General features: G+C 38.2%; 1 protein-coding gene across 8 annotated transcripts in view; it reads left to right on the forward strand.

Annotated features, from left to right (window-relative positions):
• Positions 1–27,981, forward strand: part of RBMS1 (RNA binding motif single stranded interacting protein 1) — a 205,847-nt gene that overhangs the window by 115,744 nt on the left and 62,122 nt on the right. For 6 of the 8 annotated variants that reach the window (XM_028510725.2, XM_028510728.2, XM_028510729.2 and 3 more), the window contains exon 2: positions 1,192–1,367. In XM_028510725.2, coding sequence (XP_028366526.1) covers positions 1,192–1,367 — 176 coding nt within the window. The remainder of the gene's footprint in view (positions 1–1,191; positions 1,368–27,981) is intronic. The other 2 variants (XM_028510726.2, XM_036023401.1) reach the window with 1 other exon arrangement.

Genomic DNA, 27,981 nt, shown 5'->3' on the forward strand with positions numbered 1-27,981 from the left:
AGGGCCAGATGTCATCATGGATGGTTGAGATTACTGATAAGGTGCACAGTGTTACATTTATTGCAAGGGTCTGCTTTTTGAACTTTCTAAAGTGAAATTTAATTGTGTCTTAGAGATGCATAATTTTCTTGTTTGTGATAGTAAAAATCAAGCTGTAAGATTTAAAATTTTTGTTGAGCTGTCCATTTAATTTTATATTTTCAAACTATTACTTAATCTAAGTGATGTCCTTAGCTTAGCATATTCATTATTTAGAATATGTGAGGTGAGGAAAGTTCTGTCCTGGTGTGAAACTGAGCATTTGCTGTAAGATGACTTCAGGGTGTGTTCACTTCCATCTCAAACGGAGCCATTCAACTTCCTCATAAGATGTGTGTGGCGTAGGGACAGAGACTGTGGTTGCTTTTGATTGGTTAACAGAATTATCTGGTGTGAGTACAATTTCAGACATTCTTCCAAGGTGGCTGCTGACTGTGAAACCACACTGAGCCCTTGGTGCAAGCTTTACAAAAGATGTTGGTTGCTGCAAGGCCTGGGAAGGTTTCCAAATACTCCACCATTCTCACAGGGGTTAAGTTTCACAAGGTTAGCCAGATCGAAAGGCAGCATGCCAGTAAATCTTATCCAGATGTCTCCGTGAAGATCGACGCCTGTCCTAAGACTAGGTAAAGTTTGCTATATTTGAGCATCTTGATTGAACTCCAGCTTTCTTACCCTTGAAGACTAATCGCTTTTCCCCCGCAAGTCATCTGAATAAAATTTATCAGCAACTTTCAATCAGATGTTCTTCAGATTTTGAAAACCTTTTCAAAAGCCTAGTGATTTCTAAATTACTGTATATTAAAATGATATCGCTGCATAACTTCATGCAAGTTAATGTTGAGTCTCAGTAGACATGTTCCTTAAAATCTCTGAATAAATTAATCTTACATAAACTCAGTCATACTTAAGGTGCACATAGTAAAGGTGCTACTTAGTTTTGTGTTGAAGGGGAGAGTTTTTTGTTTTTGTTTTCTGTAAAATGAACAGGTTTTTTTTTAAGGTGTAAATTAAAACATATATTAAAGTACCTTAAGATAATCTGTATTTATATCTTGGTGACCTCATTTTATTTTGGAGATCAAACGGCTTCTGAATGGTGCTGAATGCCTTCTACCTAGAGTTCCTCTAATGCTCGTCTTTGTTTTCCAGCAGTCCCTGGTCCCAGCCCACCCCATGGCCCCGCCCAGCCCCAGCACCACCAGCAGTAATAACAACAGTAGCAGCAGTAGCAACTCAGGATGGGATCAGCTGAGCAAAACGAACCTCTATATCCGAGGGCTGCCTCCCAACACCACCGACCAGGACCTGGTGAAGCTGTGCCAGCCGTAAGTAGCAGTGGCTCTCATTGTTTTTAGCTGCTAAATATGTCTTTGATCATATTATAGAGTGATATAAATGGTATTATAAGAGAAGTTCAGTACAAGACAAATCTGTGAATCCTCATTATCGGCACAGTGACAGCGTTTCCGACTTTCAAGTCCTTGGACGCTTATTCACTCAGCCCATATAACAAAATAAATTGGAGCATTTTCTCAGTAGAATTTGACTTTATTGGCATATGAGAAGTACAGTGTGAATTATTTAAAAACTGATGGCTAGATTCTTCGGACGAGTGCTTATTTTTTGTGTGTGGAAGCACTTCTAGGGGGCCAATCTATCTCATAATAATAGAAACTGTAGTTGTTGTTGTTTGTTGGAAAGGTAGTTACTGTCAACCCTTATCCTAAATGTGTGTAGAATTCTTAATTCCAGGCAGGAGATGGTAGTCTGTCTTCATTAGCCACCTGTACTTCTGTGGTCCGAGTTGTTCACCCTCATCTCTCTGGGAATTCTTGTTCCCCACATGCCTATTTCTGTTCTCACCGCCACCCTTTCTGAGTCTTGTGAAGAAATATGCACATGTATATAAAGTTCCAAAGTAAATTTGCATTCTTTGCTAATGTTGTTGATAAATAGAACATAAATATGCTGTTTTGCTACCATTACATTTAAACCAAGGAGCCAGAAGTACGGTCCAGTACAGGGATGGCTGTATAACGACTTAAAAGCCTTCAATCAGTTTGAGCTTCTCTACAAAAGCCCACATATACAACAGCATCTTTTATTTATCCAAAGACAGTAACAGTCGTTCACAAAAGGAATTTTATGTTACTGAGGAAGAAAACGTCCACTAGGACTGTATCCTGTCCCCTGAAAAAAATATTCCCAGGTCTAAACATCTTGTTAATAGCATCTTATCGTTGTTGTCCTGGGTAAATTGATTCGATTTATTACTTCTTATTTGAAGAAAAATTTTTTTTCAAAATTTACTTGAAACTAAAAGTAACTTCTAGCCTTCCGTGAGGAGGTGGTGGCGGCTTCTCTTTGTTCCATTTTCAGAGGGAAGGGTGGGACAGTGGTGGCGGTTCTGCAGGGTCCCAAGAGCTCTGCAGACATCACTCCAAGCGCCGTCCCTGTGCTTGGCCTGTGTTGCTCCGTTGATCACCCCCTTGGACTTTGACTGCCGCCCCTTGCTTCCAGGACAGTGAAATAATGTCCTGTGCTGGGGACTATTCTGAAAGCAAGTCTGACTCTTAGGGTTTGCCACACCCAACCCAGAGGCAGAGGGAACTTCGCCAGGCACACCCGGCCCTCTCGCAGCTGTTCAAGACCACAAATAGGCCTTTGCTATCTTGTCTGCTGCTGGCCTTGGCCGGCATCTTCCTCTGCTTTTGCAGCATAATTACAGGTAGATAGAATGCCCTAAAGTCTAAGGAACTAAAAATAGAGCTTTGTAGAAAACAGAATGAAGCTAACCCTCAAATTCCTGAGGTATAAGAGTAGGGAAAAGAATTTCAGATGACAAATTGTTCCTTACCTAGTTTTGAATCATGTAAGGTGAGTTTTAACATCAAGGAGATAGATAAGCATAAAATAATAGAGTGATATCATGTTTTATATACAGTACATATGTATTTTAAAAATTGCAAACTTTTGATTGAATCAAATCATATTCCAAATGCAGAAGAGCATTTGATCATTTTTTCTAGAAAATTGTTCTTTTTTTGTTGTTAGTCTCTTTGAGGTATGTGGTTTTTATTAATGGGTGTAAACAACACTTTCTTTGCTGTTATCAGTAGCACTCTCACTCTCAACTTTCATTTGCAAAACCCCAGGTTTGTCGTTTAGCTCCAGTGACAGTTGTCTTGATACGTACTGCACAGACTCAGACATACAGTAAGAGAGAACTCTGGGTCAGCATCTGCTGAAAGCTTCATTCCTTTTAACATGGAGCATCTCATAAATACGAGATTTGACTTGATGACAGTTTTGCATCTTAGGATAGATAAAGAGAGAGCGAACAATGGCATTCTTGTTTTGGACTTAATTGTTGCCAATAAAGAATAACTAGTTAGTGACACAGAAATTATAAGAACTTTATGGGAAGGTAAACTCATCTTAGTACTTAAAAAACCCAGTGGACACAGATTTTTAAAAGAGCAAGTATCAGAAACTTCTCAGAAAAGGTAAGTATAAATTCATAGCTGTAAAATAGAAGAACATTCTAGAAATAAAAATTTAGTTATCACAAATTAACCTGACTGCAGGTGGATTGCAGGGAAACAATTGAAATAAGTGATTTGGGTCTCCAGGGGTTTGGGTGTTTCAGAGGGTATCTCAGAGGAAGATGGACTAGATGTGTGTAATAGTGACCCAGTTCTGTACAGACAGTGCATGAGGTCTAAAGGCAAGACTGGCGTGAAGATTGTGAAAACTGAAGAGGAAAACAAAAGATATTTTTAGAAAGCTGTGTTGTGTGTAGAATATACAGATGTTACCACGTTAGAAGAAGTGGCAGTGAAAAAGTTGACATTGTAATGACACAAGAAATGACAAGTTAAAAAGAGATGATAGTGGAGAAGCAGCCTCACCCCAGTCAGAGAGACTGGGAAACGTGGATCATCATGGTTACTTGGAGAGGAAGGCAGCCATGTGTTTAGGTTAAGGAAGGAGGTAGCATCAAGGACTGGGCAGGGGTGTGACCGTGGTAATGGTGGCAAGGTGATGTGGATTGATAGGAGATAAATTTTTTAGGAGCCTTTGATGACAGAATATGACCATCTCCAGCTAACTTCTAAATTATGAAATGTGTATGAGAAATCTTGTTGGGACATCATGACTACTCCTGGCTGATGCAACTTTGCTTCTTGTTTCCAAGACATTATCTACTCAAAAAAAATGTACATCAGCACTGGCTGGGCAACTCAGTTGGCCAGAGCATCATCCTGATACGTCAAGGTCATGGGTTTGATGCTCAGTCAAGGGCACAGAGAAGAATCAGCCAATGAATGCATAAGTAAATGGAACAACAAATCAATGTTTCTCTCTCTCACTTCACTCAGGAAAAAAGTACATCAGTACAGTTAACCATCAAGTCTAGAGAATAAAATAACCTAAGAAACAGAAAGGATTCATGTACTGCTCTTTAACCTTCAAGCATTCTTAACTCTCTCCCTTCTGTAAAATCAAACAAATACCGTCCTTGACTTTGTTACCATTTTATTTCTCTCATTCAAATGTCTTATGTGAATTTTCTGGAAAAATGGTTGAGGGCTCTTATTGCTTCCATTTTCTTGCCATCTTAACCCTTTGCATTTTGCCTTCAAGTTCTCGACTGAAACTGTGAGGGCATCTTCTGTCTCCCTTATCTGCTCTGGCTTTTCACTTTCATCCACTTTTCCTCCTCAACTCTTGGCTCTTTTGGTATCAGTTTTCTTGGCTTGTTCCTCTGTAACCCCATCCAGTCATTGGGTTATTCTCTGCTGATAGCACCTCAAGTTAAACATGACCTCCTTCCTCTCTAAACTGTCATTTTTCCAGGTTCACTCTCCTCATCTTGAAGTTATGGAGCATTGTTGACTATGTCTAGTGTCCTCTTAGTCACCAAGTTCTGTAGCTTCTTCTTTGGCCTTTCTTCTTCCTTCTCTCTGCCAAAAGAATTGGGTGGTTCTTCCCTTGTTTCCTACAGCATAACAGGTGGGCACCGTTTGCTCCTGCTGCTGCCTTACCTCAGGGGCTTCTCCACTGTCCCTCTCTTGATTCTTCAAGGCAAGTCCAAGTTTGCCTGGCCTCCTTCATGCTTGCACCACACTAAATTCTGCTTAATTTTTTATGCGTTACAAACAGCTTCTTATTTCCACACATTTCTGCTCTCCAAGTGCCTATACATTATTTAGCAGCTTGTTTGTGACAGTGTAGAGTCTTTACAGATTTTTCCACCTACATTATAAAATCATGGTGGTCAGTGTGGCAGGTTTTGGGTGCCCCAGAGTTACCTGCCACAGAGCTAGGCACATACCTAATTCTCAGTCAAGAGCCTAGAAAATGAGTGAAATAATGCTCATATCATGAGGTTGTGACTGGGTTGGTCAGAATGTTTATTTTTTTCTGTAAGATGGCTCTAGTAGTGCTTAGTTGTCTTTAACTTCATTTGAAACTGTTTTGTTAGATTGTAGTGTGGCAGCTGTTATGTCAGTGCGTGTTTTTAAAAAAAGCCATCAAAATTGCTAAATTTTGTGTAGGCATGTTAATATTGAAGGTGGAAGAAAATATGCAACATTTTGGCATATTATGCTTTATTATTTCAAGAAAGGTAAAAATGCAACTGAAATGCGAAAAAGAGATTTGTGCAGTGTATGGAGAAAGTGCTGTGACTGATGGAATGTGTCAAAAGTGGTTTGCGAAGTTTGTGCTGGGGATTGCTCGCTGGATGATGCTCCACTGTTGGGTAGACCAGTTGAAGTTGTTAACGATCAAATTGAGACATTAATTGAGAACAGTCGACATTATACCACCTGGGAGGGTAGCTGACATACTCAAAATAGCCAAACCAATCAAGTTATTGGTGAAAATGAAAGATGTGTTTTTTGTTTTACAGAAAATACTAAATGGACAATTTGGCCAACCCAATATTAAGAAACTGGTTTGCTGCCTAGAACACAGTCATCATTGAATAAATGTTAGTCTTCCCTGTGCCTGTACCTTTGCTCCTTAAAATCCTAACTACTAGAATAAACTTAAATTGTACATAAGCCTACATGTAAAACGGAGAAGCAAAAGAAAATACATTCTGAGCTGGAGAGCTGGGGAAGCTAGAGTTAAGTAGGTTATATTAACATAACCCCCAGTCTCCTCCTCTGTGAGGCTTTTTTTTGGGCGGGGTAGGTGGGGCGCTTGCAGAAGACTAGTTTCAGCCTCCTGAGGCCCATGCCTGATTTCTTGTCGTAACAATGACCATTGCATGGAAAAATCTCTCATTCAAATTGTCTTTTTCTGAAGATTTAAAAACAACGTCTGTGTGCAAGTTTGGTTCGTAGTTCTTCCTGGTTTGCCACTGGGAGCAAATGTGTGAGTCTCTGTTGGCCATGTCTAGGAAGCTTAGTGCTTACTTCCTGTTGATATCACATGAAAGGTCTCAGTAATTCAGTGTATGAACAACTTATTTTACAATAGAAACAATCTATTGATATTAAAACAAAGTGAGGTATTTTCATACTTTATACAACCTTTCATTCCCATACCAACCTTGATCATGTTTTCCTCTTTTACTCAATAGCCAGTGTAATTTATTTCTGAGTTAATAGAACATGATTTTAATGCAAACGTGAGTTAAATCTAGCTTACAATATTATAGACTATTATTAATTAAAAGGAAATACTTTTGAAATATAATCAATTTCCCTGATTGTAATATTCAGTACGTTTTCATTTCCTATCCCTTTGTTTTCTGTTCTCTGCAAGTTTCCTTGTTCTGTTGAGCATAGTACAGCTCTTAAAAAGACGAAATAGAAAAGCAAGATAGGTCAACAGAGGTAAACAAAATGTCCAACCATGATGTACAAGAGAGTAAATGTTATAATTAGTGAGAAGCCAGAGGAAGACTTTGTTGACCTTGATGCCAGGGGACTGGGGTAAGCTTTCAGTGAGGAGATGGCATTGTGACCTTAAAGGACAGGGGAAATTTCATGCGGGGTGGACATAATTGTGTCCCCTAGGCCTTAGAAAGAGCCCAACAGATGTGAGAGTGCTTGGGTGTCTACAGAGCACAAAGATCAATTCTGGGTACCGTAGCTGTCATTCAGCCATTGTTAGTTAGCCAGGGCTCCTGGTGACCAGAGTGGGGAGTGCAGGTATAGAAGAAAATGTGGCTGAGGGTGGGGTATGGGTTGGGGCCAGGGGCCACATTGTAAGCACCTTGAGTAGCAAGCTACAAAGTTTAGAATTTTTTTTTCAGTTACAGAACAGTTAGCCCTTGGAAAAGAGGAGCATAAATCAATGTTTCTCCTTCCCTCTCTCCACCCCCCCGCCTTTTAGATGATAATTCTGACAAAACTAGGAAGTTGGCTTGGAGAAGGAGACTTGTGGGCAAGAGATGATGTGGCTGACCCAGGGCAGTGATAGGACTCGGGAAGGGGAGACAGCTTTGGGAACACCGAGGGCAGGTTGTCTGGGAGGTAGGAACATCCAGACTCCAGCATGATTAAAAATGACTGTAAGGTTGTAGTTCTGAATAAATGGAAAACTTGAGTTGCGCTGAGAAAGAGAGCACAGGAAAATATTAGGGCAACTATGAGGAAAATGGACAACTTGAAATTATTATATTCTGTCTCTATACTTCTCTGTTTATCTCTGTAACTTGAAAATTTCTTCAATCTATCTGTTGAAAGTTTTTTCCTCTACCCTGGAATAAAATGGTCATCCCTTCTATTCCAGAGTGTTAGGCCACTTTAGGGTAAAATTTGAAAGTGAAGACTTTCTAGTAGGAAGAATATAATCAACTTTACCCAAGTAAAGAGTTAACTTCAATGTTTATTCTTAAAGTGACAGTGAGCCTGTCAGACCCAATATCCTGCAATTCCAGGTAAACATGAAATCCTTTGGAATTTATAGAAATTACATGAATGTCATGAGGACATTACATTCAAAACAAAACAGTGATTCTCTGATGAAGCAGGAAAAATTATTCCACCCAAAAGAGATCTGGTTTTCACTTTCAAATTGAAGAGGGAATTTAATTTAGAGCCAGGTGACTCAAGTTCATTTAGGTATTCCCAAATGACTTAGTTCAAGAAGCCTGAATGTACCCAGAGTTTACATTTATTTTAGAAAAGAAACACACACATGTGCATACCCCACATGGATTCTACACTGAAGTATTCGTAGCTACACAGACATGAAAGACGCAGACTATAGATTTTATTGCTTACCTTGAGCGTCATTCCAAAGTCAGGTAGTGTGTCTTACAAACCCAGAGCTCTTGAAGTAGGGTTAAGTTAGAAGTGATAAAAGGAGATGATCTCTCTTAAAGGTATAATTTACTCTCCAAGTACTGTCCTCCAGGCAAGTTGAAGAAGTGCCTTAGTGTGATGGTGGTGGTGCCGTATTTAACTCAGCAGTGAAAGATCACTTGCTCTTTGCTACTGCATCTCAGATCATTGAGATCTGGACATATTGCGCTGTGTTGTATTTCAAAGCCATTAGAGATTTTAGGTTTTTTACTGAATTTTATAAGAGTACCGAAAACTGTATTTGGTGAATTTTTCTCAGATTCCTTTGAAAGACGGGGAAAGAAAAAGAAAAGCTATCAGAAAATGTAGAGTAGTGTAAAATATTTCTTCTCTTATTAAATAAAAAGTGTTCTTTATTGACTGCCATACTTTTTCTAATCCTCCCAAAAAGTGAAATTGAATTAAGATGATGAATTGTCCACTGTTGATTATAGAAGATGCATACCATTTTTGTTCCTTTTATTGCTATGATATAGCTTCTTACAGATTTTATTTATATGATAAATAATAGGATTTTTTAAAAAGTTACAAATGTTTTTCTTCTACCTTTCAGGAGTTCTTTATTGATCTGGAAGATTCTTAATACACAAAATACTAATAACAATAGTTTCTGGGACTTGGCCTTTCCTAATATTGCTAACATAATAAGGTGATGTATAATAACTCAGTGAGAGCATAGACAAAGGATCTTGGGCGTTTTACTGAACAGTGATCTAAGGTGTGAAATTTTTCAGACTTTTTAAAAAAAGGCATGCCAATCTACTGAGTCAAAACATTGAGTCACTAATTGTGACTTAACTCCTCATGGGAGAACATTTCAGTAAGGATCTGTACAAAGAATGAAATGCGGTGCATTGCAGACCAAGCAAAATACATCATCTTTGTGATTTTTTCTAAAGTGGGTAGTGAAGGCAGGTTTGAGAGTTTAGGAGCAACAGTGTATGTAACTAAATCTTCTATTCATCTTTCAAATAAGCTATATAGAATATTTTCTTGTCCATTGATTGCTTCATTTCCCTTCTTGGTAGGAAAGAATTCTGGCATGTTAGAAATTTTATGTACAGTAATCCTTTGACATACCAAGATACAGTCTGAAGCCTTGGAAATCTCAGAATTTAACAGAAATAATTTTAGCATCAAAAAATCCCCATAACTACCTACTTTTGTATAGAGAACCCTCTTTTTCTTAGACCTCCTTTTGCTCTTTCTTCACTTTTATCATTAGAACTATCAGTTGACTTATATTAGGAAGCGGGCATTTATAAAAACTAGCACTGTTTAATTCCTTCTTGAGAGTGACTGATACACAGAGCAAAACCTTCTTGAACTATGGGCCCTGGGTGATGGGCCCCACTTCTTCACCGACTATCAGACTCACTTCTTTCTGCCAAAGAGTGCTCACGATTCAAATACGTGCTGTGGCAAAATTTAAAATAACTGTAGCTCAGAGACTTTAAGCGGTATCATGAGTAGTTGAAATCTCAAATATTAGTCATTATTGTGAAGTACTTACTGCATGCATGCATTTAGTATTTTGGCAGACAGTCTAACTTATGCCTATTATCTATTTTACCCTCAGGGCAAAATCTTCTGGTAAGCATGGATGTTTAGAGTTAGCCAACCCTCCTTATTGTCAGTTGACCTTTTTCTTGAGCATTTCTTTTTGTTATTCGTAGGTATGATTAAGAGATCTCCGTCCCAATAATGCCCAAATAGTGCATAAGCTGTTGGCAAACCAGTTTTAATATTACGTTAGCAGAAGTTCTTTAGAAAGCCAGCACTAAAGGTGGTGGCCATAACCACAAGAATTTTTTAAGAGCATCCTCCCATTCTCTGTGCAAGCAGGTAGAATTTATTTTATGTCCATTTCATGTTCATTATGAACCTTAGATTTCTGTAGCATCAGCTTGGGGGTATTTAACCGTTATATGAAAGAAAAGGTAGTATCAGGAATAAAAGCCTCTAAAATTTTTATTTGGCAATTGTGCTTGATTTGACTTCAACTTTCTTTATTGAGTTACTATCAATCCTATCAACTTACTGCCTCTCCTTTTATCTTTCCCCAAAATAATCAGTGTATGTGAAAAAATCTGGTGTAATGTGGGTAAACATCTGCATACTGCTAACAGTTAACCTTTGTCAGCTGCTTGCCACGTGCCATAACTGTGCCAAGCATTTTATTATTTAATCCTAAGAACAATTTTCTGAGCAGTGTTATTATCCCTATTTTAAAACTGAAGTTGAAATAGGTTTCTTATTGCTCAGGATAATACAGCTGATAATGGTGGGGCAGGGACTTGAGCTTGTACCATCTGACTCCAGACATGGTGCTCTGAACTGCTGTGCTTTCTGCCCACCCCCATCCCCCCAACTCCCGCCACTGCCAGCCAAATGTACTTGGAATGCCTGCTCATTATTCTCATCCTCCCTCAGCAGCACCCATGCTCCTCCATTTACTACAAGTTACAAAAACAGTCATTTCTCCAGGACCCTAAAAGAGATATTCAGACATGGTAGATTGAACACGATTTTGTTAGAAAAGTCAGCTTCCCTTAAGTCCTCTTGAATAGCCCACAGAATCAAAAGCTCAAAGTAAAGGCAGGAGGATAAAGGAGAAACTCATCTTTCCTGACATCTAACAAAGTAATCCCTTTTAATGTAGCTGGTTTTACAAAACTCAGCTCCTGGTTAGCTGTCTGGTGTGCAGCTCTGCAAGATTACACAGCATAGAGAAGGTAGGTAATTTGTCATTTCCTTCGTGCCTGGGGCGGGGGGGGGGGGGGGGGGCGGAGTAGTGCATATACAAAAAGGAAACATTCTTTTAGCCCTAATCAATGTGTCTCAGTTGGAGCATCGTCCTATAACCCAAAAGGTCACAGGTTCAATTCCCAGTCAAGGCAGATGCCTAGGTTGAGAGTTCAACCTGGTCCAGACCCACATGAGAGGCAACTGATGGATGTTTCTTTTCACATTCATGTTTCTCTTCCTTTCTCCCTACCTTTCCCTCTTGGGAGAGGATCATTATCTAACAAATCTAGACAATATTGCTTTAGAATATAATGGACACAATGTAGCATTACAACTTTACTACAAGTATAAATGTGATTAAAGTATAAGACCACTTTTGAGGAGATATTAAACAAGTAGAAGTGAGTGGTGAATTCCATTATTTATTAAACATGATGACTTTGATGTTGCTAGACACTGCACCAGACACATGTCCTGACCTCAAGGGAGGTTCTTGTCTTACACAGAAAATAAACTTCCCATGTCATGAAGACCAGAGTGTGATTTATCATGTGAGAGATACATAGGCAGGGATTGCATATGATTTGGGGGCATCGGGAAAAGCTTGGCACTTGAGTAAGTCTTCAGATGGGTAAGTAGCTGAAGGTCACTTTTGAAGCCAGGGTGAGCCTGGCTGGCCTGCCCCGTCTGGTCCTCACTGGGACGATATCATGAGGGATTTTAACTCCTTCTACGTCATTGGGAAGGCAGGTGATGCACATTGCCTTAAGATTTGCCCTTGATGGAATGTGAAAAAGGCTGGCTTCAAGAAGGAAGATGATTCAGAGATAAGATTTTGAGTCTAGGAAACTGGGAGTTTGGTACCATTAACAAAGATATGAGGATGAGAAGGAAAAGCTTATTTTTATCCTTGCCTGGAAATTCTCACCCACTCTCAAGAAACTTTTTACTTAAGTGTTTGCTTGCTTTGTGAGTTTGTGTGCTTTTGGTGTGGTTATTAAATGGAAAGAAACAATGCATCAATTCCAGACTGGTGAATCTTTAGTTCAGAGAAGAGACTAGTAACTAAACATGTTTATTTGTCAGCTGGAATACTGTGCATTAGAAACTTTCAGTTGATATAGCCTTTATGGCCAGCAATAATAAGATTTGTATATTCCTCCAACATTTAATTATTTTCTTAAATTGGTATAGTTCGATTTTAGAGGCTTAACCTTTTTCCTGCATTGCTTTTTGTTTAATAAATTGTTTTGCAACTCCCTTGGTAGGATTGTTTGGTTTCAGACTAGAGACTTTTGAGAAGAGATTTTATAAGAGCCATGAGACTGAGTAGGAGGAGAGGAGGATGAGTTTCTCTAAATGGGGTGTCTAGCGAGGAAGTACACGCATGACACAAGCAAACCCAATCAAGTTCATGGCTCTACCAGGGTACACGGACTCTTTTTCCTCCTGGCCATCTGTGCACCCCCTGACCTCACGGCTATACCAGGCTAAACTTGTCTAAACTGGCTATGGAATACAGATGGCTTGTCTTCCTCATTTTCTCTTTATGCTGTAGCATCTTCCTGCCTCTATTAAGTATCAAATGTCATTGAAGAGCCTGTATGAAAACCAACATTTTTAGGAGTATCAGCAGTTCTGATGCATAGTTTTAGATTTTCAATTTTAAAAAGGCCACTTTCTGAAGCATAAGGACTGTTTCTTTAAATGAAACAAAGAGGCAGTCTTTGTGATCCTAGAAACAAATTAGGCTGCCAGCCCATTTGGACAGGAGCGTGGATCCTTTCCAGGGATTTTCCCAAAACGCTTCATCTTCACCCCCAAATCTAAGTCATAAATTATGAAAATAGTATTGCCCCTTTACAGGCATAGCTTTTGCTCCAATATTTAGCCTATTTAAATGGCCTTGTGTAGTCCTTTTGCTTAGTTGGCTAGATAACATTTTGTTTTTCAAATTTTTCCTACTATGTCTTTATTCATTATCTTTTTTTTTGGTTGATACTATGCAATTAGATGTTAAAAGCTGAACTTATTTAATTTTGACTCAGATTTTTGAGGCAAAAGAATTTGAGCCTTTATTTAATTAAAAACTTTATTGCACTCATTTCATCTTCAGGCTGAATCAGAACTTTGCATTTCTTCTCAAGTGGCTGTTAACGAGGAGTGCTCACCAGAATTGAAACTGGCATGCCCAGGCCCTTCAGTAGATTCTGAGTCAGAAGCTTCAGAGAGATACATATGGAGAGGGCCAAAGCAGTGTGCAGTTGTACTAAGGAGCACACAGGCTCTGGAGCCTTCCCCCTTGCTCTGCCACTTGCTTCGGCAAATATCTCAGCCTCTCTGTGCCCCAGTTTTTTCACCTATAAAATCAGGGTAATAATAGTACCTATAACAGCGTTATTGTGGGGACTAAATGAAATAGGTGAATGTGTGTAGAGTGCTCAGAACACTTCCTAGCATGTATTAATGTCACTGTTATCATTATGTATTTTTTAAAGCTTCCAAGAGGTGCCAATGTTCAATCCTAGTTAAAAACTTATGATTTTTAGTCCCTTCATGTTATACACAGAGGAAGCTGAGGCACAGAGTAAGTTAAGTGACCTTCTTGGAGTCAAAATTAGTAGGTGGCAGGTTCCTGAAACACCCACCTAACTTGATTTGCCTCTTTACTTTTCATGAGTGAGTGTAAACTCTGCCCTTAATTCTGCCCTTAATCATGAGTATGAAATACCTGAACTTCAGTTTCTTGCCAAAGAATTTAACTTTGTCCTCTCCACTGCCAGCACTTATCAAGGAATTGGAAGAAATCATATTTTTGAAGAATTGCCTGAAGAGTTTAGTGCCTTTGTTCATCACAGAGCTTCCCCAACCTTGTCATAGCGCACTCAGGACACTGTCTGTGTTAGCTTATATTGGGATCAGATTAGATGATTAGATTAGAATGTCATCTATTGGCAAGGCTGCTTGGTGCTGGAAGGGAGAAGCCTCACCCAGTCTCCAGGGGTTCATGGAATCAATATCTGTGTTGGTAATAGAATGACCTCAGCAGGGAGACTTTAGTAATTTTTTAGTAGAAAAACCTTCAGTCAAATGAAATCTTGAGAAGAATTACATGTACACATATTTCTAAGTAGTATTTTTAATATATGTTTTATAAATACAAATTTGTAACATTTGTAAAATCTGTCAGGGGAAAGAGGCAGATGTGATGAACGCAAACATTTGAGATTGAGACTTCTGGAGGACAGTTGCAATTCAGTATCAACAAACTAACATATCTAAGTATTTCTGTATTCCGTTTTAGTTATACATTATTGGGAAAATACTCATTCACATCCATAGGTAGTTGCAAAAGGTAACGATTTTTTAACAACTCATTTTGCCTTGTTCTTGGTGTCTTCTTGAATTAATCTGATCCAGAAGCTGGAAAGGACCAGGAATTTTTTGTTGTGACTTTGAATTACAAATAATACAGCTATTCACAGGCTTTATGATCAATACGAAATTCAGAACAGGAGCACCTAAAACACATAGTCAATACCAGCCTTGATGATGTCACTTTACCCTGACTCAACATGGTAGGCAGCTTAGTATTGTACGGCTGGCTATTAGGTCACAGTGAGGAAGTATGCCAACCAGTTGTACCTGCTCGTGCCCTGGGATTTATTTGAGTGTGATGTGTGTGTAGGTTGTTTGTACAATTCTTTATGAATGGACCTGTGCAGACTTGAATTTCCAGAATATCGATGTAGAGTTACAGCTCTCCTAATCATTGACTCAAGTACATGAAGTTGAAATGTACCTGAAGAGATGGCAGGGACTCGATTGCCCAGTGCCTGCACTTGAAGCAACTTAATATGAACGCAGTTACGAGTTTGTTGAAATTTGTTGTACAGTGTATCTGCTTGCATTCCTTCTTTGTATATTTAAAAGACTAAGAAATAAAATTCAAAGAAAAAAACTGGTAGAACTCCTGAAGCACCCTTTCAGAGCCTAGCTTGATAAGCACTGTTCCAGGAAGTGTGGATTTTATTCCTGGATGCCACAAGGTCAGCAGAGAGTCTCATATGTTAACCATGTGGTTGTTTGCCCTTGTGGAACCTGTACCAGCGCCAGGGTACTCAGTCCCAAGTGGTCATTTGACCAGGCATTACACTAGGGTGTGGCCCTCAGAAGGAAGCTCCTTCTGGCCTTAGAACTGGGGCACACGGAACTTACTTCTCTTGAGCCCTGGACTTGCTTTTACTGTAATGAGCCCTCAGTTTCGTAATTGTATTTCCTTCTTTTTTGACTACTAGGACCTTCTGAGCCAAATATCCTTCCATCATTGGCAGCTCTGCAAGACCTTGGCATGCTGGTTCACATATCTGTGTAATAACTACTCCTGGGCTTATTTTCCCTTTATCTTGAACTCCATATGTATTTGTCTTGTGATATTGCTTATATTTTTGCCAGCAGTCTCAAACTTTTTTGGAAAGAGATATAAGTAAATGTTTCTCATGCTCTCTGTTTGACCAGCCCTTTGAAAATCACAGTAGATGGACTCTTGGTTGGTTATCTTTTATCATTTTGTACAGCAATCATTTTTATCAAAGGGGCTCACTTGGAAATGCGGGTGTTTTCAGATAATCTAATAGCATTTCCATTGCAAAGGAAAATCTGATCCCTTCTCTTCATGGCCCTATGGAGACATAAGTGAATACACAATGTCCCAACTATCAGTAAACATTAAAATCAGCAAGTATGGAAAATTGTGATTTTCAGTAACTCTTAGCTTGATGGACATCTATAGTGAAAGGTAAGTTTTTTTAAAAAAATACACCCATTCTCACTTGGAATTCTCCCTCTTTTTAAAAAAAGTGTTTGAAGATGGTGCATTCAGCAACTTCCCTGGGTATGTATTTTAGCTATAAAGGCTTGTTTCCCCTGTGTGTGGGTGGCTTAATAAATCACAATTTAAGATATTTGGTTCCAGCCTCTAAACCCTCTGTGAGCTATGTGTCTATACTCTGTCTCCAGTGAGTTCCTGATGAATTCCTTGATAAATTCCCAGAATTGACTTGAAGGCACAGTCTCTGTCTAGAAGTAGGTCATCACACCACAGTTGTTAGTTTCTTCTCCTCCTCTTTTGCATGTCTAAGAGCTCTGGCCTTTGCTGGGCTTGCATAGACAGTAGAGATATATTGGCTATGAGATATTCAGCAGTGGCTCTATCTCTTTATAGAGCCCAATCTTAGTATATAGCTTTAATTGTTTGCTGGCTTCTGCTGCTTCTAGACCTGGGTTTCCTCTGTGGGTCTGCCACTAACCAGTGCCCAGCAGGAAGAATTTGAACCATGAAGATGACACTTTATAAATAATCCCAGACTACAGCAAATTAGGTCACCCTTCATCTCTCCATTTACATTGCTGTTACTTTCTAACCCTCCCCAGCAGGGTGCTCTTAAGGAGTGCCATCTTCACACTGACACAGTTGCCAGGGCGTGTCACAATTTGAGCAGGTCTTTGCATGCTGTGGGTGAATATGAGCCATAAAGATAAACATCTTTGGGCGTGTGCCTAAAATTTCTGTTGCCTACTGCTGCCCACATCTGCACAGAATGTACGGGTAGGCCCTGTCTCCAAGTCCAGGTAAATTTACTTGTCCTGGCTAACTGAGCCCACATGGTTTTTCATTTTCCAGGTCATTCACAAGTCTTATTATGGCTACAAGCACCATATCATCTGCCCCCTCTCCTCTTTACATTTCTGATTTATCTCCCTTGATTTCTTTTCTTCAGCCGGAGAAGGGTCCTGGGTGTTTCTCAAGCCCACCAGATCTGCTTCTGCTTCCAGCCCTGTGGTGTTTTTTTTCTCCTTTACCTGCATTGCTCCTCCAATCCCCGTGACTCACTTGCTCACCTCCTTTAAGACTTAGCTCAGATGTCATCTTCTCAGCTACTCTTCCTTAACCTGCTTTCACCTCATCTTGGCATTATTACTCTCAGCCCCCCTCTCCTTGAGCTAGTTCATTGTTGTAGATGCCACCCTCTAATGTACTGTGTAATTTGCTTGCTTTTACTTATTTATTATAAGCAAATACTAAATATTTTTGAATGAATAAGTAAAATGCTTTTTTTATGTAGCACAAAGAAAATCCAGATACAAACCCAAGTGTCTAATTGCAGAAGTATTGTTTTCTTGATAGCCAAACTCAAGACCTAGCCTTGCATATTTGTTACACACATGCACACTTACACTCACTGAGATGAGCACCTAAGACATCCATGAAAGTGGGTTACTCAGTGCTGGGAAAGGCCACAGTGAAAATGAATGCTTTAGAATTTGCCTCAGGGAGAAATTTTATCTTTCCCCATGATAAATACATTTTTTATTTCTAATCCAGTTTTTCTCAACTGTTTATCACTATATATATGCATTTCTGTAACATCAAAGAATTTTTTGTAGTAAGACAGGCTACAAGTAAATTAAACCTAAAGAAAAATGGTAAATAAATAACTAACCACGTTTAGCCTTCAGCTCTCATTGATAACATCAGAAAATTGAACCAAGATGAGTAATAAACACGGAAGTAGCAATACGCTGCCTCATTTCCTCTTCTCTGGCAGAATTGCTGATAAATAAATGAGAACACTCTTTCCTGCTGGGCCTGGGCCTCAGAATCCTTCCCTACACGGCACAACCACTGGCGACTCATCAGAGTTGGAGTATAACATGAAAGCTATTTGAAACCCTTGGCAGATTTCTTCTAGCCTGTAATCTAAGGCAAAGGAGTAATAAAGGACTACTCTGTCTTTCTAGGCACCTGAAATCTTGCTTGTTTAGTTTCTTTGGTATTTAATATCTCTGCATAGGGCACATTAACAAACCAGGGGTTTGTATCGCCAAGTAACCAATAACTGGGCTATTTTTCAGTGTGGTCAAGAAATAGCTTATATTAATTAGTTCAGTTTTCTGATTACAGAGTTATACCCTATATGTATATCTCATATGAATTACCGATTTTCAAAGCTAAGAATACAGTGGAATATATTTTCCTATCATGATTCAGGTTACACTTAACACTTGAATTTCGGAGCCATCAGTAGGACCAATTACCTTTGAACTGTACTTGTGGTGAAGAGCTGCTTGTGATTGATTTCTTGTCAATCAGGTGCTTGATCTCCACATCATTTGCTGGTTGAGCATCATAGACAGGCTCTTGAGGCTCAGCCACCAGTGAGAAGTCAGGCACTTGAAACAGTAGACCTTTGTCAGTAAAGCCATTTTGCTCCTGCCTCGTTTTCCCTTTGTCCTGTGTTTCTTGCCATTGATTTTTTCCTTTAGTTTTCATCTTGTAGCCTTTTAATAAGCTACCCTAAATCCTTTCTAGAACAGGATAGGCCAAACGCATATATGCATACATGTATATGCATGTGTATGTACGTGTATTAACATGCATGCATGCACTTATACACATGTGCACACAAGTTTATGTCTGAATGCATAGATGGATAAATATCATTTTTACTTACATAAGTAAAATAATGAAAACTATGTACTAGAAATCTTTTCATTCATTCGATAAGAAGGTATTTTAAATGAGACATCTTTTCAAATTCTTGTAGGGAAAATTTTGAGGGTCAAATGTGTATGTTCGTTTTAAAAAAAACATGCCCAATGTTGATTTTAAGTAGATTTATATAATGACTTCCTTTCATGTTATATTTTAAGTGGAATCGATGGCATTCTTTAAATGGGTCACAATTAGGAAAGCTTGTGTAAGGTGATAAAGTTAGAGATGATGACTGAGCAGGCCAGCATTCCATTCCAGAATGCTCCAGGCTCCGCAGTGCTGCCCCTGACCACTCTCCATGCGATGGATGGTATCTAATTTGGTACCATTTGTTTCAGCCTCCTTTCTCAGTCACAAACTATAAATTAAGACTGGCATAATGAATGTGTAAGAACTTCGTAAAGAATTAAAATAATCTATACAAACAAGATCAGAGATATCAGGGCCTCTGTTGGTGTGCCATTGGGCTAGATTTGAGATTTTTACCCATGAAATGCAGTAAAATCCCTTTATTTAATAATGGTGTGATTCATGTGATAATAATATATGTGAAAGTGTTTCTGTATGGTGTTAGTGATCAGTAAAAACGTGACTGAAAATAACACATTCCAAGGATGAAAGTGGTGGACAGCCCCTCACAGTGGTTTTACCCTGCATAGTCAGGGTTGGTTGTTTATGCCGGCACTTTACAGCCTCCAGTGGAGAACCAATCAGTGTTACTGCTGTCTTGTGATCACCACTATTCTAGTCCAAGCAATTTTCCAGCTCTACAGTCTTGCTTGGTCTCTTGCATCAGTGAACCCTATTATATAACTACCCTCTTCTACCATTGGATATCACATGGGTGCTATTATTGGAAATAAAAGTATGATTTAAAAATGCTTTTTAAATAAACACATTGCATGAAAAATTATTGTTCAAGAGTCTTATGTATATGCAGGGTTGTGTTTACTTTGGTATTTACGTGGTTTGAAACATCTTGTAAGCAGATTCTGGGTTTTTTCAATGAATTTTTAAACCATTGAGTTATATCGTAGCTACATTGCCAATAGAATATTGCTTTAGCATTCTAAGCAATTAATTGTTGATTCTTAGACAGGAAAAGACATCCATGGTCCCACCTCTGCATAAGTACTAAAAGCTATTTCATTCCTTTAATTCGAAAGCACTCCTTCTTTCTCTGATTGTCATTTCTTACATGACTTAAGTTAAAGCAAAAACACTCCTTGAAAATGGGTCTACACTTATTTTTTCATCGGTGACAAGAAAAAGCTCTGTTTTATGAACTTTCTTTTGTAACCATGTTTTTGCAACATTTGCTTTTTTAAAAAATAACTTCTGTGTAATAATTACATTTAGTTTAAATTGATTAACAAACCCAAATGAAAATAAGAGTTATCTATGGTAGGGGTTGTTTTTGTTTTGTTTTGTTTTGTTTTAGGAAGGTACCTTTAAGAAATTTTGTTCAGATCTCTGTAATGTTAAGAGGATTTTGTTATTTGCCAGAAGACCACTAACTTCTGTTCTTTGGTTGTTCCACTGCATTGTATTGCCTTTGAAGTCTTTTTAAAAATGGCTGAAAACAAAGAACTGTTCAGTCACAGCATTAATCATTGCTGTTAATGTGTAACGCATCTCTTCCTTCCTGGCTGTTTTTACCCTAACACCATTCCTGAGTTGGTTAATGTATCTTTAAGAAGAAGGGATAGAGACTAGAATTTCAAGCCATTTTATGACATGGGGACTCAGGTTAACTTAGGTTAAATTTAGAAATGGGTATAAAGAAGATCTGAATTCTTTCTGTGATTTGGCTGTATTTTAAGGATACGGTATAATTATTGTCTCATACAATTTTGGTAAATAAGTTAGTATCTTATAAAAGCAGGCCATTATATTCTGCAGGAATGATCAGGCTAGCTCAGGGCCTGCCCTCAGCACCAGGAGTGCCCTCTGGCTGCCGTGCATTCTGATTGGTCGGTGCCTGAGTTGTAGTAGCTTCAGTAGTTAAACATTCTCAGCATCATGTCTGGGCTAGCGTATCTGAGTTGAAGAGTACATTATGATGGTGAGTAATGTTGTAGCCCATCTCTGATAAGAACTGTGAAGACTCACCAGAAGAGGTCAAGAGCTGAAGCTCTAATTAAATGGGGTTTTTTTAGAGTGAATGGGCAGGCATGGGAGGATGTCCTGTGGTTGAGGAGACCCAGAAGGCTGCAGAAGTCTTCCAGATATGGGGAAAATTTGTTTATCAAGTAATTCAGCAAATATCTATTGAGAGTGCCTACTGAACTAGATGCTGGAGTTTAAAGATAAAGTTAATAGCATAATCCTTTACTCTGAACAATCACGCTGTGCTTAATATATTAATTTTGATACTATGCTTGACATAGCTTGGACTGTTAGAGTGATGTCCAACCTTCTTAAAGTTTTAAACAAGGCATCATGAGGGAGGATTATTAGTGCTGCTTACCATCTCCTTCTGGAGTGATGGTCAAAATACTTAGCAATCAGAACAGACTTGAACCAATCAGAATAAGAACTGGCAAACTATTTATTCTCAGTCTGCCCACCCATGGGAAACTGCCCTAATTTTCAGAAGAGATTTAAAGGCATACAATTTAGCTGGGCTGTCTTCTCAAAGAATAAGTAAAAGACAATATGATTTGGAGTCCGTTTAGATGCTAGAAATCTGATTTCAGGCCTTGAACCTGCCTACCCAATACTGACAAGGCTTAGTGCCTACTGATAAGCAGACCATTGGGCGTGCACTAAATATTTGTTTCTGGGTTTTTGTTTTTTTTTTCATTTTTAAAATGGAAATGATGTTATATGGAATGTGACTTCCTTTTTTAAGATTTTATTTATTTATTTTTAGAAAGAGGGAGAGAAACATCAATGTGTGGTTTCCTCTTGTGCACCCCCTCCTGGGGGCCTGGCCCGCAACTTAGGCGTATGCCCTGACTGGGAATTGAACTGGCAACCATTTCGTTCACAGGTGAGCGCTCAGTATACTGAGCCACAGAAGCCAGGTCTGGAATGTGAATTTCTAACCCCTGCTCTGGGTTCCCTAATTTCCCTCAGAAGGGGGCATTGTCCGTCCCTGTTAAGAACTCTTCACTGTGTCCCCTAAAACACTACTAGCTTCTCTGTATGGGCTACTCTTCCTGGCATTAAACATTGATAGTAATTTACTCTTTCCTCCCTTTCCCATATTTTCTGTTGTTCTCTAAACTAATTGTTTCTGGGATGAAAATGTCTGGTATAGCCTTCTGAGCTGCTTGCTGTCTTGTTTCTGTCTGCTCATCTGTCTACAGATTACTCAGCTTAGCATTGTGTGTTTTACAATAGAAAGAGAAAGGGTTCTACTTTCTGTCTTTCTACTGAAATTACTGTGTAATCTTGGACAGATTTGCCTGAAACTTAGTCTCTCCTTTTTAGTAAAATAGAGGTAGAGTACTAACATTCTAAGGTTATTTTAGGACAGGTAGAGACAGATCTTAGCTGTCATTTTGACCCCCTGTGGGTACTCACAGATGGATGTTTCTAATGTCATAATTTTTTAAGTTAAGGATTAGTGATGCATCACCACTCCATACCAAGGAAGTCATTGTATACTAGGTTCACTTTAATAAACTTTTATTTGAGCATCTACTATGTGTCAGGCACTGTATAAAATGAAGCATACTGAGATGATGCTAAGCTGAACAAGCAGAAACTCCTGTAGCCCTCTGCACCTGACACCCAGCTGTTGTATACTATGATACCAGGTTTTCTTTGCTGTCCTCTATAGTCTAGCTAGCATCTGGGCTGAGTGCCAGCCTGTAGTAGGCACTCAGTAAATAAATAGTTGTGAAGTGCCATAGTCGTGAAATGTTTGCCATTCCCACACACTTGCCTTTTGAAAATTAAAATCTGATCTATTCCTTTTGAATAGCTTGTTTGCATCTTCATAGAACACATTACTGTTTCAGTATATTATTAGAGTCATAAATCAAAATGCTTATCAGTGCTGGTAAAACATCAAAACTATGGGAAAGAATATGAAAATATATCTATTCAGGTTCTGCCTTTGAGTAAAGCCATACTGGAAGCATCTCAGGGAGGTAGGTGTTTGATCTGAGGTTAAAATTTCTAGAGGAATGAACTCTTCTTACCATTTAGTGATGCTGGTTGCCTCACCCTGTATTGCTGCTTACAAGTTACTTATTTTACCTGCTTCACTGGCTATTGTGAGGACTATGTGAGATAATTAGTAATTAAAATATCAGAAATATATCAGTTTCATTGATTTCATAATGACTTTTGAAAAAATAAAACTTTAAAGTTAAAAAAGTTCCATTAAATGGTAACAACTTTTAAAAAAAATTCCAAGTTGTTCAGAGCATTGGGCAACAAAGTAGGATAGAAGTAAATACATAGTTTTAAAACATACATTGGCAAATCAATTCTACAATACTTCAAAGTGTCACTCTAACTTCATCCCGTAAATCCAGTATTTTGTAGCTCATATTCTTTTCTTTTTCTTTTTAAAAAAACATTTATTAATTTGAGAGAGGGAAACATCAGTCCACAGTCCCAGCCATTCATGCATGTACTGGTTGATTCCTAACGTGCCCCTAGGGATTGAACCTGCAACTGTGGTGCATTGGGAGGACACTCTCTAACCAACCCAGCTACTCAGCTGGGGCATAGCTCTTATTCTTGTACTGTGAAAACTATTTTATACAAAGGATTTACAGAATTAATAGCATAAATGAAAATTAGAACAGATACACAGTTGTTCCTGCCTGAGGAATGAATTATTTTTTAGGTTTTAGAAAGGATTTGTGTTGTAATCATTTTAATGTCAAAGCAAAAATTATAAAACAGTATTTTACAATCACAGATGCCTCATAAGAAGCCATTTTATATCATCAGTACTCTTATTTTCTCTGGTTGATAATTAAATTTTACTCCAGGTGACTCACAGCAGAAGGTCACAACTTCCTATAATTGCAGTAATGCACATTAATAACTGTGTGGTCACCAGTAACACAGCCCTTAATTAGAACCAGGAATCCAATAGGTTTAATAACAAAACAGGAGGCCCATTGAAGTTGCTCAGTTTCCACACGCAGACCTAGGAGAGAGCCGCTTCTATGGTGTGGCTACAAGACGATGACAAAAATGTGGCTAGTGCTAACGAAAATCAGTTTGTCATTTTAATGTGGATTGTACAGTTTTGGTTTTTCTTTTTTTTTATTTATGGCATTCAAAGAGAATTTCTGAAATACTGGACAGCTATATATGAAGGTGTGGGTAATAGACTATCTTGACTCACTCACTGGAAATCAGGTTCTGTCTTGTCTAAGATTCCGTGGAAAGAGGACTTCCCAGCCCCATGACAACTGTGCTTTGTCTCTCCTTGGACATAACACGTGATTGATGGGAACATTTTTAACCCAGGCAGTGGCCTTCTTCTGGATGTGGTCTGTAACGACAAAGTTGCCCGGAATCATAGTAAGTTTCCATGAGGTGTGATGGCTTCTTAGGTCCCTTATTTCAGTTCTTGGGAAATCATCGTTTTCTCACACATCACTTGAAGATCCCTAGTTTGTTTGTAGTGGGGTGATGACAGTGTAACCTTTTTCCTAAAAATTTATTTTTCCTTCTTTACTGCTAATTTGTTATATGCCTTTTAAGGACTCTCATATGAGCAAATGATGTGGATGCTTTAAGGTACAAAGAGTATCTGACTCCTAAGAATATGTTCTGTTTCTGCTGTGGTGCTGATTTAACAATCTTAAAAGGAGATTTTACTGTGTGAACATTGAAATAAGCAGGCCCCTGACACTGTTAACAAATAAATGTATAATGGCTTTTAAAAATAAGGCCTCTGGTTGGGTTTTCTTTGCATTACACGTTTTGCATTTTTCAATAATTGTAAGGGACAATAGTGATGTGTGCTTATATGTTTAAACACAGATAGGAACGTACCTCTCAGGTGATTTTTTTAATTGAGATGTAATTGACATACAACATTGTATTAGTTTCAGGTATACAACACAGTGATTTGATATATGTATATATTGTGAAATAATCACCACAATAAGTTTAGTTAACATTCGTCACTGTGTATAGTTAAAAATACATTTTTCGTGTGATAAGAGCTTTTAAGTGCTACTCTCTTAGCAACTTCTAAATATACTGGTACAGTACAATAGTGTTAACTATAATACCATGCAGTACAGTACATCCCCAGGACTATTTTATTTTATAACTGGAAATTTGTACCTTTTAACCATCCTATAAGATGTTTTTGCCTCTCAGAATTTTATACTATGCCAAGCATTAATAGAAGCCATTTTCTTCAAAGAAAAAGAGTCAGATATTGAAGTCAGATTTCTGTAAACAACAGTAATAAAGCAGATGCTCAGGGCCTGGCCAGTCTGGCTTATTACTTGGTTGGACATCATCCTGAAGACCAAATGGTCGTGGGTTCAATTCCTGGAAAGGGCACGTGCCTGGGTTGTGGGTTTCATCCCCAGTTGGGGCACATGCAGGAGGCAACTGATTGGTGTTTCTTTCTCACATCAACGTTTTCTTCCTCTCTATCTCCCTCGTTTCCCCTCTCTCTGGAATCAGTAGAAGAAGAAAAAATTTTAAGAATTCAGAGCATCTTAAGTAGCCCTTTAAAACACATGTTACTGTCACTGGATTTCACAGGCAATTTTACCGGGTGTTAAGATCCAATCCAACATTAAGATTGTGAAAGGAAACATACCATTGTTAGAGAAGACAAATGGTTTCACAAAGGTCTAGTCAGGTTTACCAAACTTTTAGAGAGTAAGTTTTTTGTTGCATTTTCTCAATGTTCATAGTGGACCACATTAAACATTTTAATTTAGTTACAAATGTTTGAAAACATGTAACTACATTGGGGGTGAAAGTTCAGCTTTTACATGAGATCTTACATTCATTCATCTACTCAAGTATTTGATATTTGGAATGGAAGGGAATTTGAGATGTGAGATAAAATTTTTGGATATTTTAATGTACCTTGCTGGTTCAGTTTCAAACAGAAAACAGATGGTATAGCTTAATAGTTATTAGCTTGTTATTGGATTAACTGTCCTATCCCTTCTGTATTTAGGGATACCCCTTTTCTAGGTGGTCCTAAGAACGGAAAAACATTCTCAGGTATTATCTAATTAATGTGTGGTAATGTAACTAGATTTATGGTTTGTTTTTTTCAGTTCTGATTTCTTCCTGGACCTTAGCTTTCCCCACCTCATGGTGAACATGGGATCCCCCTGTCCCTTTTGAGGTGTCAAGAAGGAAACTTTCTGATCTTAACAATGGTACCAAGTTGTGAGCTTCAGTGTCAGTGCTGGGACACAGGGTTCATGCTGGGCAGAGGGAAGGTAATTATGGGACTGATGGTGCTGGTAAAAGGATGTTTATCACAGTGCCATTTGTAATGCTAAGAAATTGGGAACAACAAATGTTCAGAAATAACTAATGAGTTTATAATGTGCCCATTAGAACATGGTATAAGCATTACATATCTTGATTTTGAAGAATATTTAATGTCATGCAAAAAAATCCCAATATATAATTAAGTGAAAAAGATTCAATACTTACATATTTGACATAATACAAATTTTGTTAAAAATTTAGGTGTCTCTTCACCCACTCACATACAGTTTTAAATTAATTTTTCTAATTGTATAATATATTTTTAAAAAGCCCTAGCTGGTGTGGCTCAATGGGTTGAGTGCTGGCCTGTGAGCCAAAGGGTCGCCAGTTCGATTCCCAGTCCAGGGCACATGCCTGGGTTGTGGGCCAGGTCCATAGTTGGGGACACACAAAAGGCAACCACACATTGATGTTTCTCTTCCTCTCTTTCTCCCTCCCTTCCCCTCTCTCTAAAGATATATAAATAAAATCTTTTTTAAAATAATAAGAAAAAAATGAACATTTTACAAAAGGGGAGAAGTAATAGCAAAAATGAGAGTAAAATGTGAAACTGTTCCTAATCATTAATGGTCATTATTTGAGGAATGACAATCTCAGTAATAATTGGGTGTTTAAGTTAACTTAAAGGTGTTGATCACTCCTCTAAGACTTGCATGTGTTTTAGCACAGCAAGTTTAAAAAAATTCTGTACTTTTACTGACATACCTATGAGTGCCTCAGTTTTCTAAAAGAATAAATTGGAAGTTTCCCCTTTTCGTTAAGGGATGGACACATACTACTAATTTCTTTGGCTGTGACTTTATAGTTTTGTCTTAATGATTTTTTTCTCAAAAAATAATGTATGGTCATAAAAAGTGAAAACAAATATACAGGAGTTTAAAGAAGATACTAAGATTCAAAAGTAATCCCATTACTAAAGAGTCCCTTTCTACAGTTTATTAGTTGATACTTAAAATACTCATTTGCAGTTAACCTAACCTGGTTCATAAGGTCAGTACAACACAGCACCAAATTCACATGAGAGAGACTGCCTGATTGAGAGATGAGAACCTAAGCAGTACAGGCTTCCAAAGGTCAAGAACATGGGCTACAAAGCTCTGAATATTGTGAATATTTGATGAGCACTAATGGTGGTTCAAACATCACCAATCCAAAGATGAAATAAATGCCTTTAATATAGTTGTCTAATAAGAAAAAACCATAAACTAAGAACTAGTCGAATTTTTGCCAACTATACTTTACTGCGGTTTACTTTAGTCACAAAGACTCTTTCATACACATGTATACACACACACATTTTTAACTGTATCACACACACACACACACACACACACAGGCGTGTAAGGGTATGTGCATACACCAGGCATATACATTCATTTTGCTGTTTTTGTATACTTTACTAAGGACCTTATTTTAGAACAGTCCACAGTGACTAATAAATACACCCTTGTGTTTCAGTTCCTGGCACTTACAGAAAAATTAATTTACAAATGCTGTTCCCAGAACTTTCACGTCACCACAAATAATTTTAGAGCGCCAACATAAGCTTTGTCATCTGTTTCTTTCCAACTACATCAAAAACCAGGAAAAACAATAGGCTAAAACCATTGTTACCATAAACTTCAGAGGTTCAAAATAACTTATTTTCCTGGAATTTTATATTGATTATTATTAAAGCAACTTGGTCATCAATTTAGAGTTTATGCTCAGATTGTAATGTTAACTCATAATGAAATAAACTTGTTTTAATAAAACAAAATGAGGTTTGTGACAGGTGAAGGGAAAAGAAAGATAACTGCTCGGATACCGTAGCACAGATTTTTTCCTCCAGAGCCCGCACAGCTGGCATCT

The sequence above is a fragment of the Phyllostomus discolor genome, chromosome 4 (assembly GCF_004126475.2).
Source record: "Phyllostomus discolor isolate MPI-MPIP mPhyDis1 chromosome 4, mPhyDis1.pri.v3, whole genome shotgun sequence".
Taxonomy (NCBI): domain Eukaryota; kingdom Metazoa; phylum Chordata; class Mammalia; order Chiroptera; family Phyllostomidae; genus Phyllostomus; species Phyllostomus discolor.